Source organism: Galeopterus variegatus, unplaced genomic scaffold (assembly GCF_000696425.1).
Source record: "Galeopterus variegatus unplaced genomic scaffold, G_variegatus-3.0.2 Scaffold2748, whole genome shotgun sequence".
Classification (NCBI taxonomy): domain Eukaryota; kingdom Metazoa; phylum Chordata; class Mammalia; order Dermoptera; family Cynocephalidae; genus Galeopterus; species Galeopterus variegatus.
Window position 1 is genome coordinate 198,308 of NW_007728859.1, and position 15,632 is coordinate 213,939.

The 15,632-nt window shown below is 38.1% G+C and overlaps 1 protein-coding gene across 1 annotated transcript in view; it reads left to right on the plus strand.

Annotated features, from left to right (window-relative positions):
- The first annotated feature begins 61 nt into the window (after positions 1 to 61).
- EIF3A (eukaryotic translation initiation factor 3, subunit A) overlaps positions 62 to 15,632 on the plus strand; it is a 33,888-nt gene continuing 18,317 nt past the window's right edge. Inside the window, exons 1-9 of the mRNA XM_008582874.1 lie at positions 62 to 246; positions 5,063 to 5,253; positions 5,432 to 5,568; positions 5,968 to 6,131; positions 7,775 to 7,974; positions 9,266 to 9,474; positions 11,040 to 11,211; positions 14,819 to 14,923; positions 15,314 to 15,412. Of these exons, the coding sequence (XP_008581096.1) occupies positions 198 to 246; positions 5,063 to 5,253; positions 5,432 to 5,568; positions 5,968 to 6,131; positions 7,775 to 7,974; positions 9,266 to 9,474; positions 11,040 to 11,211; positions 14,819 to 14,923; positions 15,314 to 15,412 (1,326 nt within the window). The 5' untranslated portion in view covers positions 62 to 197. The remainder of the gene's footprint in view (positions 247 to 5,062; positions 5,254 to 5,431; positions 5,569 to 5,967; positions 6,132 to 7,774; positions 7,975 to 9,265; positions 9,475 to 11,039; positions 11,212 to 14,818; positions 14,924 to 15,313; positions 15,413 to 15,632) is intronic.

Genomic DNA, 15,632 nt, shown 5'->3' on the forward strand with positions numbered 1-15,632 from the left:
TACATCCGGGGCCTGGGCGGCGGCACCGCCGCCGCACGGGAGTCACGTGGGCCGTCCCTTTCCGTCTCTGGCCGGCTGGGCGCGGGCGACTGCTGGCGAGGCGCGTGGAACCTCGCGCTGGTTCCTCTTCGTCTCCTCTCCCGGCCAGGCCCACTAAGGAGTTCCCTGACGCCGGGTGAGCTGAGCCTGCCGCCAAGATGCCGGCCTATTTCCAGAGGCCGGAAAATGCCCTCAAGCGCGCCAACGGTGAGTGCGGGGTCGGGGCGCGCCGGACTGGGGCGGCCCGAGGCCTCGGAGGTCGAGGGCCCGGGCCTGCTTCTCGTTGCTCCGCTGGCCGGGCTGCGGCTGGAGAGAAGCCCGATGCGGCCTGCCCACCGCCGTCCCAGCCCATGGTTGGGCATGGTTTCCCTTCCCAGTCCGACCGACCAGGGGTTGGGAGGCGCGAAGCCCGGAACCGTCACCCCGGGGGCCCTTCCTTTCCCACGCCGCCTTCTGGTGCGTCTCGGGGGCCGCAGCCCGGGAGACAGGCCTTGCTCGGACCCAGACTCCTTCACCCCTGTCCGCCTCCGCTGGCGCTCCAGACCACGGGACTCTGGTCTGCTTGGGCCCCGCGCCCCCGGCCGCCGTCTGGGAGTGCTGGGGAGGAAGAAACATGGCTCCCTCCCGGGGACAATGCACGCGAGAACCTCGGCTCCACCTCCCACCGGGGCCGGGAGCTCGGCAGTCCCACCTCGGGCTCTCCCGCAGAAACCTCCGCCCCCCCGAGCCCCGCGCGGTGCTTTGCTGGGTCAGGGTCCACTGAGCCTTCAGCCAGCCACTTGATATCTGCTTCTGGGTCTCTGACCCATTTAACCGGTTTCCTGTGTGTTTTTATTTTCCTGGCATTGATTGGGGTCAGTCCAAAAGCCTATTCTGAATCGAGGAAGTTGGGTCAGAGTTAATATTATAAAGGGACTTGAGGTCCTCTCCTAACGATAACGAAATTGAGGCCGAGAGACAGAATGGCTTTCTTTTTCAAGGTCACTCCGGGAGTTAGTTGTTGAGCCAGGAGACTAAAACCAAAGTCTGTTAACACAGAGATAAGTTTTTTTCGCCACAACGCTGCTACCTGCCATTCCTGTTTCCTTCCATATGTGTACTTAGGACCATGGTAGCCTGCAGGGAAAATTTGTGTGCCCCGATCTCTTCAAGAGGCATTTATCACATTGGCATTATGGGGGTGAAAATGGCTTATGTATGTCTGTGGTCCTTGAACACTTTACTGTTAAGGGTTTTTAAGTCCTGATATCTTGTAGATGGGTATACCGTGTCTGTTCCAGTTTTGTGTTTGTAGAGCTTATTTTGTTAGCTGTTTGGAAATTCATCTTGTGAAAAGGTCAGTTTGAGTCACTACGTAAAATCGATACTACTGATAATATGTCAGGGCCAGAGATGTGCTGGTCACATACTTTTTTTAAACTAAAAGTAACAACTTGGAACCATCTGTGAAATAGGATAATTCCACATTCTGTGGACTAGAGTAATTTAAAAAACCTATTAAAACTACAAAATGGATCTGATAACTAGTCATTCTAACTAGCGATCTTATGGTTAGAACAGGCAGGAAGTTTAAGGACGTTTATAAATTCATAGGAAAGAAAATAGGTTGAAATGGAAATTTATCACTCAAACTAAAGTGTAGCAAAGTTACCACATTTTTGATGTTTTGAAACTTAGAATTATACTATGGTATGCAAAATGACTTGCATGAAATTACTGTGGTGCATATCTATTATAGATCTGTTTTAAAGTTATTTGTACTCTTTACCAACAGGCATTTTTTTCCATGCTTGTAGGCACTGTAGTCTCTGGCCTGTTACACATTCGGTGTATTCAGGCTTTGTTTCCTTCATCAGTACTTCCTTTGTAATCTTCATGTGAATTTAGTATTTCTGTAACTTTTTAAAACTAGAAAGAATGCATACATTTATCAAATCTTTTTTCAGTTTCTAAGTTGAAATAGACTTGGTTCATGAAGGGCAAATTAGGGTAAGCATCTGAAATTAAAGTAGGCAAGATGAGAGAAGGATTCTGGGGGTGGGGGGAGACTTGAATTTTGTTTGTAGTTGACTACTTGCTGCAGCTCCTTTAAGCTGTAGTGGGGGGGGGGGGTTCTGTTGTGGAGATGCCTTACCTTCCAGGTAGTAACCTCTGTACTTTTTATCTTTTGAGTGAGGGATCCCTTCTCAGTGTCAAAGTGAGCAGGTTGTGGATGGCACATGGCACTGCTTACAAAACATTAAATAAAACAAGTAAAGGGCATTTCACTTAGCAGAAATAATCTCTTCATCTAAATGTTTGATCTGTGACATTTGTAACCCCAAACATTTAGACCTAACTGGTTGCATTGTCTTAATAAAATGTAAATAAATTTAAGTAGAACAGTCATTCAGGTCACCCTAAGCTTGAATATTAGAGCAGTATTTTTTGAAAAACTTATAGTAATCTTTGAGGAAAGTGAGAAAACTGGCCCAGCAATTACAAGCAAGAAATTCATATCCTGTAATCATTTGAGGAAGGCTCCTTTTGCAGATTATGTGTGATGTTAGTAGTGTCAAGCTAGGTGCTCCTGATCCTGTAACACTGTACAACCAATGCCTTAAAAAATAAAATTCTTATTAAACCCACAGATTGAGTAACATTATCGCTTATCTATTTGGTCTGTTGCACAAACTAGTGAAAATGAAGGGCTGACCTACACTTTTTTTCCTTTTTCTTATAGATACATAGTTTTCAGTCACGTGTCTGAAAGGTAAACTCAGAATGCCACCCTCTTAGTTTATACTACCAGATTTTAATTTTAATTTCTAGAATATTAATTTGGAAATCAACATTTCTTTATTGGAATAGAGCCTTTAGTGTATGGTAGTTTTGATAATTCAGAGGAACTAAATCCTCCTTGTGTAGAAGTTTAGGATAAAGACAGGAAAACTCACCATCATGGATTATCATGAAAAATCTGTTCCCATTCCAGTTTTTTATTTGTCTGCTATCCATGTTTTGTTTTTCTTTTTTTTTTTGTTTTTGTTTTTGTTTTTGTTTGGTGGAGGTGTTTGTCCTATAAAATTACATCTTTTCATGTGTTGCTTTGGCTTGATTGAGACTTGTTTCGAAGTAAAAATATGGGATTTGGAATAAGAAATTTTTATAGACTCTTTGGGAAGTGAAAAATGCTTTTAGTTCTGTCCTTAAATAAGACTTTTTTAGAATGGCAATAAGAAACCACACTCCCATTTAAAAATAAAACGGACTGGGCTTGCCCATGGCTTACTCGGGAGAGTGTGGTGCTGATAACACCAAGGCCACGGGTTCGGATCCCATATAGGGATGGCCGGTTTGCTCACTGGGTGAGCGTGGTGCTGACAACACCAAGTCAAGGGTTAAGATCCCCTTACCGGTCATCTTTTAAAAAAAAGAAAATAAAAGAAAAAAAATTTTGTCCAATTTTTTTTCCTTAGGAGGAAAATAATGATTTAAAAAAGGGAGATGTAGTGTCTTAAGACATTTTTATAGTGTTATAGTTCCCACAAATTGTTTTTCAAATGGGCAGTGGGAAGATTTTTTTTTTGTGTGTGTGTGTGTGTGTGAAATTTGGCAATTTTTGAATATTAAATTGAACTTAGGGCTGACTGGATATCTCAGTTGGGTGTGGATTCCTGTATTGGCCAGCCATGGGGAAAAAAATTGAGTTTAACCAGTTTCAATGGTAAATCAAGTTTCAGTATGAATTTTGGAGGTACACCAATATTCAAAGCATAGCATCTTTCAGTTGGGATTTGTCTTAATGTTTTTCTCATATTTAGACTGGGGTAAATAAGTGGAGAGATTCTCTGTTCATGGATTGGAAAACTCAGTATCTTCAGTTCTTCCAAACTTGTGGATTCATTGCAGTCCCAATCAAAATCCCAGCAAATTATTTTGTAGATTTTCAAGTTGATTATAAAGTTTATACAGAAAGGCAAGAGAGCTAGTATAACTAATACAACACTGAAAGAAGAACAAAGTTGGAGCACACACTGTCTCATTTCTAGACTTTACTATAAGGGTATAGCAATCAAGACAGTGTAGTATTGCCAAAAGACTAGACATATTGATTAACAGAGGATAATCAGAATAGAAAGCCCAGAAATAGACCCACTTTATAGTTACCTGGTCTTAAAGGAGCAAAGGCAATCTAATATGTTCTTTTGCCTTTAGTGGTAGCATGAACTGGCAGAAATTTCATCAGCCTGATCAGTGTGACTGTGAAGTCATACTTGAACTTTGCTGTGTTTGCAAGGGGGAGATTTTTTCCCTCATGTTTTCGATTTCTGGAACTTTTAATAAATCACAATGGAATTGAATGAAATTCAGTTTTACCTGTAGACCATATTTTGAGATACAGGTTGAGTATTCCTTATCTAAAATGATTGGGACCAGAAGAGTTTTGAATTTCAGATTTTTGTGGATTTTGGAAAAATTGCATATACATAGGTATCTTGGGGGATGAGACCCAAGTCTAAACACAAAATTCATTTGTGTTTCATGTATACCTTGTATACATATCCTGAAGGTAATTTTATGTAATACTTTTGATAATTTTGCAGATGACACAAAGTTTGTGTATATCAAACCATCAGAAAGCAAAAGTGTGCAGGCATACATGGAAAAGATATATTGCAGCTGAAGGGGATTGGGAAGGTCTTTTCCCTTGGGGACACTGAATAAACTGTGTTATGCACCTGCATTTTAATTGCAACCTATCACACATGGTCAGGTGTGGACTTTTCCACTTGAAGCATCATGTCAGAGCTTAAAAGTTTTTGGAGCATTTCGGATTTCAGTTTTTCAGATTAGAGATGCTCAAACAGTCTTTTCATTGTTTTACCTTGGATAATTACGGCATAGCTTTAGAAGTCAAAAATAACGTGATCTTAAAAAAGGTGGTCGTGGATTAAATTAAAACAGCTTGTTGAAAAAGCAAGGTTTGAACTTTTGTGTAGTATGCATACCTGATTTTAATTTTCCTGAATTACTTTTTCAGAATTTCTTGAGGTTGGCAAAAAGCAACCTGCTCTTGATGTTCTTTATGATGTTATGAAAAGTAAGAAACATAGAACATGGCAAAAGATACACGAGCCAATTATGTTGAAATATTTGGAACTTTGCGTGGATCTTCGCAAGAGCCACTTGGCTAAGGAAGGATTATACCAGTATAAGAACATATGTCAACAGGTACAACCAGAACTGGATTTTATATCTTTAATAAGTACTTTTAGTAATTTGCAGAAGAGTTTACTTTTCAGAGTTAACATATTTTATATCTCTTAAAATTTGCTTTTTGAACATTTTATGGTTCATTGGAAGAAACAGTTTAAGTTCGGATTTTTTTTTTTTTTGGTGGGACGGTTAGGTAAACATCAAATCTCTGGAGGACGTTGTTAGGGCGTATTTGAAACTGGCAGAGGAAAAAACTGAAGCTGCTAAAGAAGAATCCCAGCAGATGGTCCTGGACATAGAAGACCTAGATAATATCCAGACTCCTGAGAGGTATGTGGTTAAACTCTAGTAAATCTTTTCATAGTTAACTCAACATTTTTCTTCACCTGGGTCTCCATCATTCCCATTTAATGTAGATGTTTATCAGAAAGAATGCATATCTTTGAAGTTCTAAGTGTATGGTAACCAAAAAAATTATGTAAGTAATATTCAAAATGCATAAAAATGGAAAATTACAGTCTTAAAATAGAAGGGCATATATTAATTTAAATCGTTGTAATACAGATTGGGAATTGTTAGTAGACAGTGAAAACCTTACGTTGTGTACAAAGTTGTTGGAAGAACTTGCACTATTTTATGATGATCATTGTTGGGTTTGTTTTTTTTAATCACATGGCAAAGTAGGAAACCATGTCTAAAATTGTTTTCAACATTTTTCTTTCTCTGTAGTGTTCTCCTAAGTGCTGTAAGTGGTGAAGACACTCAGGATCGTACTGACAGATTACTTTTAACTCCGTGGGTTAAATTCCTTTGGGAATCATATAGACAGTGTTTGGACCTACTTCGAAACAATTCTAGAGTAGAGCGCCTCTACCATGATATTGCCCAACAAGGTAAGATGAGAACATGAAATCTGAGTAAATTGATTTGAAAAGTTGACTTAAGAATAGATTTTTCAGAAGATTAACTTCCTTTTCTCCATTGTACTTAACTAGTTTTTACCCTTATTGAAATATGATTGGCATTCACTTTTTTTTTTTTTTTTTTATAAGATGACCGGTAAGGGGATCTTAACCCTTGACTTGGTGTTGTCAGCACCACGCTCAGCCAGTGAGCAAACCGGCCATCCCTATATGGGATCCGAACCCGGGGCCTTGGTGTTATCAGCACCGCACTCTCCCGAGTGAGCCACGGGCCGGCCCCGATTGGCATTCATTTGAGTATTAATGACTGAATAAGAAATTTGTTGTACTAGTTAAAGATAGTTCCTTATGAAATGTATCCCATTGATGTCTCAAAGACCTTTTAAAATCATTTTGGAATTCCCTAGGTGACTGAAAATAATAAACTTTTTCATTGCTGTCTGGTAAACTTGAGTTCTACTTTTGGCACCTTGTTGCATATTCCTTAGAAGGTTCCTTAGCTGTGCACTGGGTTTTTAAGATCTCTTTAAGATCTATGTTTTTAAAGGATTCCATGAAAAATATGTTTTTTTTTTCTTAAACAACATCACTGAATATAGAATTAAGCCTTCTTGATGACTAAGGATCATCTTAATAAATATGCAGTTGTTCTGCATGCACTTTTAATCTGTGAAGGCCTGTATTGAAAGTATCTTCTCTCTTTCTCTGTCACTTGATACTCTTTCCTGCGGTAATGTAACCTTTTATCTGTATGTGACTGGGTAACTTAGTGGAGAGTGGCTTGTGGCTTTTTTCTTCTTTGCTCTAGGTATAGCTTGTGTTGTCAGTCTTACAGGGATGATTGGCATTTGCTTATTCGAGTGTTGAGTGACTTTGTGACTAAGAATGTTTTACTAGGAATATTGGAACCTGTGTTCTGTTTTGCTTACATGGCTAGCATATGTGTATTTTCACTTAATAGAAGTAAACTTGGACTTTTTTGTAACTTGACATAAATATTAATGTGAAGTTAAACTGTATCCCTTTTTTAAAAGCCTGTTGAAATAGAAATACTATATATTTTTTGAGGACAAAGATATTCTAAAAATTATTAAAGTATTGCATGTATGACATTAGAAAATTACCGTGTTCTTTAATGATGGAGCAAGTAGTGCATATATACATCTATGTACACAGTTGAAATTAGGTTACTGTAAGCCTCCAATTTTATTACATAGTTTTAATTAGTACAAAAGCATGTTGCTTTCTATGTAAGTTAGGTGTCAAAGTTCATTGTATTTCAGGCTAGAATTTTTTACTCTTAGGATTTGGAGTGATAGATCTTTGAAATGTAAGTCTTTCCTAGATCTAAGTTCCAATAGTTTCTCATTTATGTACCAGAATATATTTTGGTTTTAGGCCAGACGTGATGACTGCATCATCTTTGATTTTGTCACGGTTCAGTCAAAGAGGTAGTCAGGACACATGAAATGAGTTATGACGCTTACATTCAAAGACTGATGAGTTTGTGAATCTTGTTTAAATAACTGATCTTAATATGTGAAATAAAATCTATTCAGATATTTAAGTTGACAGTAGGAAGTACCTAATATATTTTATAATTATGCTTATAGCTTTCAAATTCTGCCTCCAATATACCCGTAAGGCTGAGTTCCGTAAACTGTGTGACAATTTGAGAATGCACTTATCGCAGATTCAGCGCCACCATAACCAAAGTACAGCAATCAATCTTAATAATCCAGAGAGCCAGTCCATGCATTTGGAAACCAGGCTTGTTCAGTTGGACAGTGCTATCAGCATGGAATTATGGCAGGTATGTGTGAATTATTAGCTTTTCTTTCTGGTAATAATGGCCTATTACTTTTTTTCACTAATAATGAGTATCTTCATCTTAGTATGTTTTGGTTAATTTCAATAGATAAGGTGAGGAATTTAAGATTGTCTGATGGAATAGGGAGAGTTCTAGATAGGAAATCTCAGAATATTTTGGTTCTAGTTGCTGTCTGTGAAATCTAGGCCAGATCACGTAATTTCTTTCAGACCTGGTTTCTTTCCGAATAAAACGTATGTTTTTATTTTTTATTTTATTTTATTTTAATTTATCAATATACAGTGTAGTTGATTTTCGTGTCCCTTTATTAATTTAAAACGGTATGTCTTTATTGCTGCTCAAAGTGTGGTTCCATGACTGGTGTCAGTCTGTGAATGGTTTAGTCCATGGTGAAGTAAGTAGAGGCAAAAAACATTTACAATTTTTTTTATAGCAATTTCATTATAATTTTGTGTCTGTTTACTTTGATAATAAAATAAACTTGTCCTTTACTACAGATAGTTGTAGAAGTGTGCACTAGACTATTTCCTAGGTTTCTTGGTGCTGCGTTAGCTTAATAATTTTGTGTGGTGAATACCATACATTGGAGATCTCAGCGGTGGTGGGAAGCTCGTCCTCTACCTGGCCTTTTTCCATAAGAATCCTCAAAGACATTTTGACATGATTTTGTAACCGTAAAACTTGAAGGCCTTTATGTATTTAACAAAATATATCTAATTGAAATTACAGAGGAAGAAACTAAAAACCGGGAGTTTTTAAGGCCAAGTGAAAATGTGATTTGATTTTTTGTTCTCACCCCATAATATTTTCCTTTTCCGTAGGGAAACCCATCTTAAATACTATCTATAGAAGACAAAAATGGTTATTATAGAAAAAATGGATTAAGTTAAAGGAACATATTCACCCATTATCTCAGCACTCAGAAATCATCTGTTTATTCTGTTTTACATCATTTCCAAGTTTTTTCTTTGTATTCTCCCAAGTGGTATGATAATATGCAAATGTCTTCTTTTTTAGTGTGCTCTATCTACTTTACGGTATTTCCTAAAGAATTTTAAAAAATTTAAGGAGTTAGTGTTTTTGTAATTATGGTTGTTTTCTTAAACATATCAGGTATTAAATTATAGATGAATAAAAAGAACAACACATGAAGACATTTTATCTGCTGCTTTTATTTTTGTGTTCTGTGTTTCAGGTTTCATAGAATGATTTGAATTAGATTTTTTTGTATTAGAGTGCAATGCCTGTAATTTATACTGCTAATTTTTTTTAGGAAGCATTCAAAGCCGTGGAAGATATTCATGGGCTATTCTCCTTGTCTAAAAAACCACCTAAACCTCAGTTAATGGCAAATTACTATAACAAAGTCTCAACTGTGTTTTGGAAATCTGGAAATGCTCTTTTTCATGCATCTACACTCCACCGTCTTTATCACTTGTCTAGAGAAATGAGGAAGAATCTTACACAAGATGAGATGCAAAGGTAAGGATGTTATGGGTGGATAGTGTTGAGATTGTGAACCATATCTTCTACCAAATGGCATAGTAGTAGTATGTTCTGTCTAGGTCAGGGTTTCATAGCCTCTGTACTCGTCACATTTTGGGTTGGACAGTTCTTTGTTGTGGGGCACTGTCCTCTGTATTGTAGGATGTTTTAGCATTCCTAGCCTCTACATATTATATACCAGTAGCAGCCCCCCGGTTGTGACTACCAAAAATGTCTCCAGATATTGTTCTTTGACTGTGTTTTTGGTCTTTGGTGTAGTGTCTTTTGTCTGATAACCAACTCCACCAAAAGCCCGGTTGAGAAAATTGGTTAAGAAGATGACTGTGTTAATGTCTATTTTTGGAACAAATAAAACGAGATGTACTTCTATCAAATAATTTTTTTCATGTATAAATTATTAACTGTAGAATATTTGGGTTACACACACATGACCCAACAACCTATAGACCATTTAACTTACTTATTTAATTTTTTGGCCTCTGGCAGGTATGGGAATCTGAACTCATGGCCCTGGTGTTATACGGCCGTGCTCTAACGAACGGAGCTAACCAACCAGCCCCATTTTACTTTTTTAACATTATGTATATTGCTTGTTTTCTTTCAGTCGTGTTTCAAAAATACATTTCAGCTGGACTAAGGCAACTCACATGTCGGTTTTTTTCTTGTATTGGTAGACAATATTATTTTGGCTTCCAGTAGAATTATGTGCACCAAATTGTTTTTCTTATAGTTTTACAGTGATACATAGAACCGACTCAATGAATTCTGCTGGTATATTTTCTTTGAAACTCTTGAGGACAGTGTCCATTATGTCATTCCCTGGTCTCTTATGTAATCCACGTCTGTTCGATACAAGAAAAAAATGTATTTTCCTTCAAGATACTTAACACTGTTCCTTCAAAGAGTACTATAATAATAATGAGCATTAGGCTATTTAGCTGTATGTACATTATTAGGTTTAATCTTCACAACAGCCTTAGACTCAGAAAATTAAGTATCTTAAGGTCACAGTCTTGCAAATGGTGACACTGAGATTCTAGCCCTCAGCTCCGGGGCTCCAGAGCCCACAATCCTTAGCATTCCATAGTTTTCTGAATTCAGCCTGATTTCCCTCTTGTGTTTCAGGGAAGTGAAAATTTAGCTTTTCACCTTGTGCCCCTCTCCCACTCCACCGCTCCCCAAAATGTGTTTGCATATGGTACTTGTAATTTTTCTTCCCTTATTTCCACTTATTTCTTTAGTTTTTAAAGCTGCCCTAATTATTTTTGTGAGGAAGTGTGGGGACCATGAATGTGTCTTTTCTGCTATCTAACCAAAATCTTTTTCTGTAGTTAGAAAACATTGACAATAGTAAGTGGGTGATGAAGTTCTGATTCTCCAGGTATTCACTTAAGCACAGATTAATGCCATCTGTGATAGAATAATATTTATGAATATAGTTCACTATGATGATGTATGTATTCTGTCACTGGCATATCTTACCAGATGATTTCTGCTTCAGGTAACACTTGCAAACTTAGATTTAATTTTGTTCTCCTCAGAATGTCTACTAGAGTCCTTTTGGCCACCCTTTCCATCCCTATTACTCCTGAGCGTACTGATATTGCTCGACTTCTGGATATGGATGGCATTATAGTTGAAAAACAACGTCGCCTTGCAACACTACTAGGTCTTCAAGCCCCACCAACGCGAATTGGCCTTATTAATGATATGGTTAGTATAAGTTTCAGTAGTTTTGTAGCTTTGGATAGAAAACTTTGTGATCAGGTTTAATAATTCATGATTAAATACTGGGAGTTCTGATTCATTGCTAGGGGATTTTGATGCATGGACAGGGAACCACTGGTGTAAATCAGCACTTTGTTCAGTTGAGGTGATTCCTGGGTGAGCTGGGGTTAAATTGGTGGGAGCCTTGCTGTAGCAGGACTTGGACTGGCACTGAGAAATACTGTGAACCACTCAGTAAGAGAAAAAGTAACGATTGGCAAGAAGATTCATGGCTTATTTCGGGGGGCTGTAGGAAGACTAATCAAGCTGATGTAGGTGAGATGATGAGAGTAGGAGAGAAGGTGGGGTAGATTTAGGTTTGATTTTGGAAAACTAAAACGTTTCCAACTTTTTTCTCTTTTAAGCTTTTATTTTATGTTATTAAAGTGGTGGTTCTTGCAATGAAATTCTGTGTGAAATACTTTTTAAAATGCAGATTTCTAGGTTTTACCTACCAGATATACTACATTAATTTCGGAGTGTCAAGCCTAAGATTTGTGTATCTTTACAGTGTTACTCATGATGGAAACTTCAGATTCAGTGGAAATCTGTCAAATGCCTATTATGTGCTTGGCAAGTGATACTTAAGATGGAATTTTATTCCAGGCGAGTTTAGATTCTAGGGATTCTCATTCACAGTGGTCTGACTTAGTGATATTGCAGTAATCCCCTCCAGCAAATTGCTTTGGGTTAAGAAGAAGAGGGACAAGCGCTAGAGAAATCTATTAAGGAAAAATCAACTTGACTGTATGTTTGCAAAAAATGGAATCTAAACAGTTAATAGTCCCTGATTTGTGAATAGAACAATTAAAGAAATACCAAAAGGATAATGACAAGTCAGGCTGTCCTAGACATTGTGAAAATGTATTCTGTGGAACCACCTATATAGTCACTCTGGTAAAACCCAGATAAAAGGCCTTAATTTTCTGGAAGAGTCAGTTGATTTAGGTAAGGACTATTAAGCTTATTAGATAGCAGCATTTTTCTCTTGTGATGTATTTATCTGTTTTAGCAGTGATATAGCTTCCCTTTGTAGTCAACTTTTGAAAAGAGCTTATTCTATAAAAGAATATTTCTTTACTTTGTATGCTTTGTGTGTATGTTTTAGTCCACTACCACTGCTCAAAAAGTTCAGCTTTGTCTCGGACAAATTTTCTGCGGGATCGAAATAGGATTAGATGTCACAAAACAACAGCAGTGTCTTTAGGAAGATATTTTATAAGCAAATACATTAAAAAAAATTTTTTTTGAAGCCTAAGAAATGTGCTTAAAGTATAAGCCATATCTTTTGAGGTCATGCCTCTACACGTCACATGTTGATATTAAAGGTGGTTTCTTTCTTTCTTTTTTTTTTTTTTCCTTTTTGTCTTTTTTTTTTTCGTGACCGGCAACGGATCGCAACCCTCGGTGTCGCGCCTGCACCTCACTCAGCCAGTGAGTGGCCGGTCTGTATGTGGGATCCAAACCCTCGGCAGGAGCGCCGCCGCGCTCTCAAGCGGCGCACTGTAGCAGTGTGCCACCGGGCCGGCCCAAAGGTGGTTTCTTATGCTGAGTCAGGGATAAGTGATGGGGAGCATTGGACTAGCAGCCATGTTTGAGCCCTCATTGTGCCCATAGAAAGTATAGAAGTTGGGCCGGCCCAGCGGCGCACTCAGTAGAGTGTGGGGGCGCTCCCGCCGAGGGTTCGGATCTCATGTAGGGACCGGTCCGCTCACTGGTTGGGCGCGGTGCAGGCGCAACACTGAGGGTTGCGGTCCCGTTACCGGTCACGAAAAATGACAAAAAAAAAAGTATAGAAGTTTAAGAGAAAGTACTGGTTGTTGTCAGGTGAGAATAGATTAGCTGACTGCTGAGGCATTTATAAATTTCGCTATATGTCTGGGGTCCAGACCTGAGCTTCGGGCTCATAACTAAATTTGTGAGACCGTGAGAATGATTCCGTTATCTCAGGAAAAGTCTCAAATTAATGAAGTTTATAAGAGGACGGTTTTTAAATCAGAAAGCCAGTTAACTTTAGTAAGAAATTTAACAGTAGATTATGATAACCTATCATAGTTCCCTATTTGGAGGGGGGACTAAATGGAGAATCTAAAATACTTTCTTGATAGGAATGAAATTAGAGCTGGGGGAATTTTATTTGGATGCTAATAGCACATCTTATTGCAATAAAGATATAAGGACCCTTACAGTGGCTCATATTCAGATGTTTTAGGACAACAGTCATGTACCTGTTTTTATTTTTTTTTTTAAAGATGACTGGTAAGGGGATCTTAACCCTTGGCTTGGTGTTGTCAGCACCATGCTCACCCAATGAGCTAACTGGCCATCCCTATATGGCGGGGCCTTGGTGTTATCAGCACCGCACTCTCCCGAGTGAGCCACGGGCCGGCCCATGTACCCGTTTTTTACTGGAGTTAAACTTAGACGAGAGTACTCAATTATGTGGACATCCTCTTCGTTTGGGGATGGGATCTGCCAGCATTTGCCTCAGTCTTGTGACCCAGTCTGTATGGTACACACTCCTGTGTTTTCAAGTTTTGCTCTGTCCCAGCAGTTACTCTGTCCTTGGGTTAGCAGTTCCGAACCTGTGACGTATTCCAGGGTGGAAACGTAGGTAGGTTAGATAGGATTTGGTAAAAGGCAGCTTTTGGCTTTGTAAAATTATGATACTCTTGTCTGCTGTTATAAGAAAGTTTATGCAATTGGCATCATTATTGTGATAGGAAGTTGAGTTCTATTCAAATATAATTAGAAACATTAAAGTATAACATTAAAAAAAGTATAAATCATAAGAGTAATTGGGTCAGTTCTCAAAATATTCTTTGCAGTCACCTCTTTCCCATACTCCCGAGAGTAGCCACTGTCCTGCCTTATAACACCACAAATTGGTTTTGCCTATTTGGGCATTTTATATAAAATTTAAAGTTCATACAAATGTAATAATAAGTGAAATTCTTTTCATAATTGTTTGTGAGGTTTATTCATTTGTTCTATGTAGCTGTTCTCTTTTGACCATTTCTGTTTATTATATGAATGTATCAGTGTCCTGTTGATGGGCATTTTCCAGTTTTTTCCAGTTCGGGGCTATTAGAAATAGTGCTGACGTGATGATTTTTGTGTGACAATTAATATAAAAGTAAAGTTATTATAAGCTTTAGTATTTTACTTGTTATTGATAATAAATTAGTCTATGTAATTTATTATCCACAGTAATTGTCTATATAAATATCTTTTTTTTTTGGTGGCCAGCTGGTATGGGGATCCAAACCCTTGACTTTGTTATGTAAATATCATTATTGATTGTGTTGATTTACAGTTCTTATTTCTTTTTTAAGTTCTTGTGGGGCTTTTCCCTATAGGTAGGTGCATAATATAGGGCAAGAGACTCAACAGCGTAGTACTTAGGATTTCTCTTTGGTAAATTTAAAGGGGGTTGAGGCTAGACATCTTTTGTCTTTCAGATTTTCAATCCTGTAGTTTTAATTTATTGTTTAGAGACACTCAATTGGCAAATTTTCTTTAGCAGTTATACCTTTTGTTTTGCTTACCATAGGTCAGATTTAACGTACTACAATATGTTGTCCCAGAAGTGAAAGACCTTTACAACTGGCTGGAAGTAGAATTTAATCCACTAAAACTCTGCGAGAGAGTCACAAAGGTAAGCCTTTGTATTTAACTTTTGGTTATATTCCATGTAGCTGGCTTTATTGCCACTTTGGGTTGTATTTATATTTGATATGTTTGTTAAGAGAGAAATATTGTCCTTTGTGTTTGAATTTGGTGCACATTTCATTGTCTTTTTTCTTTATATTAAGAGAAAAGGTATTTCTGATGTGCTAAACAAACCTTTGGAGGTAAATTAGCAGCATGACTAATTTAGCCATTGCTGTCAGTCACCTTCAGACAAATATCAACAGCTTCATGGAACATTTTGTATTTGTTTGCATTGTGTGATGTTTTTGTATATTGAAAAAACTGAAAGAGTTTCACGTTTTAATATCTGTTACGTAGAAAGTATAATTCTTTTTCAATTTAATGGATTTTATAGGTTTTAAATTGGGTAAGGGAACAACCTGAAAAGGAACCAGAGTTGCAACAGTATGTGCCACAACTGCAAAACAACACCATACTCCGCCTTCTGCAGCAGGTAAAAATAAAAATGAATAATTTATGAGAGAACTGGAATTCTCCCCTTTGATTGTATGTTTTGAGCACAAAACCAAAGACTAGAAATTTTTTTTTTTTCCTTTTTGTCTTTTTTCGTGTCTGGCAACGGATCGCAACCCTCAGTGTCACGCCCATACCGGACCGGGACCAGCAATGGGATCGCAACCCTTGGTGCTGCGCCCATACCTCGCTCAGCCAGT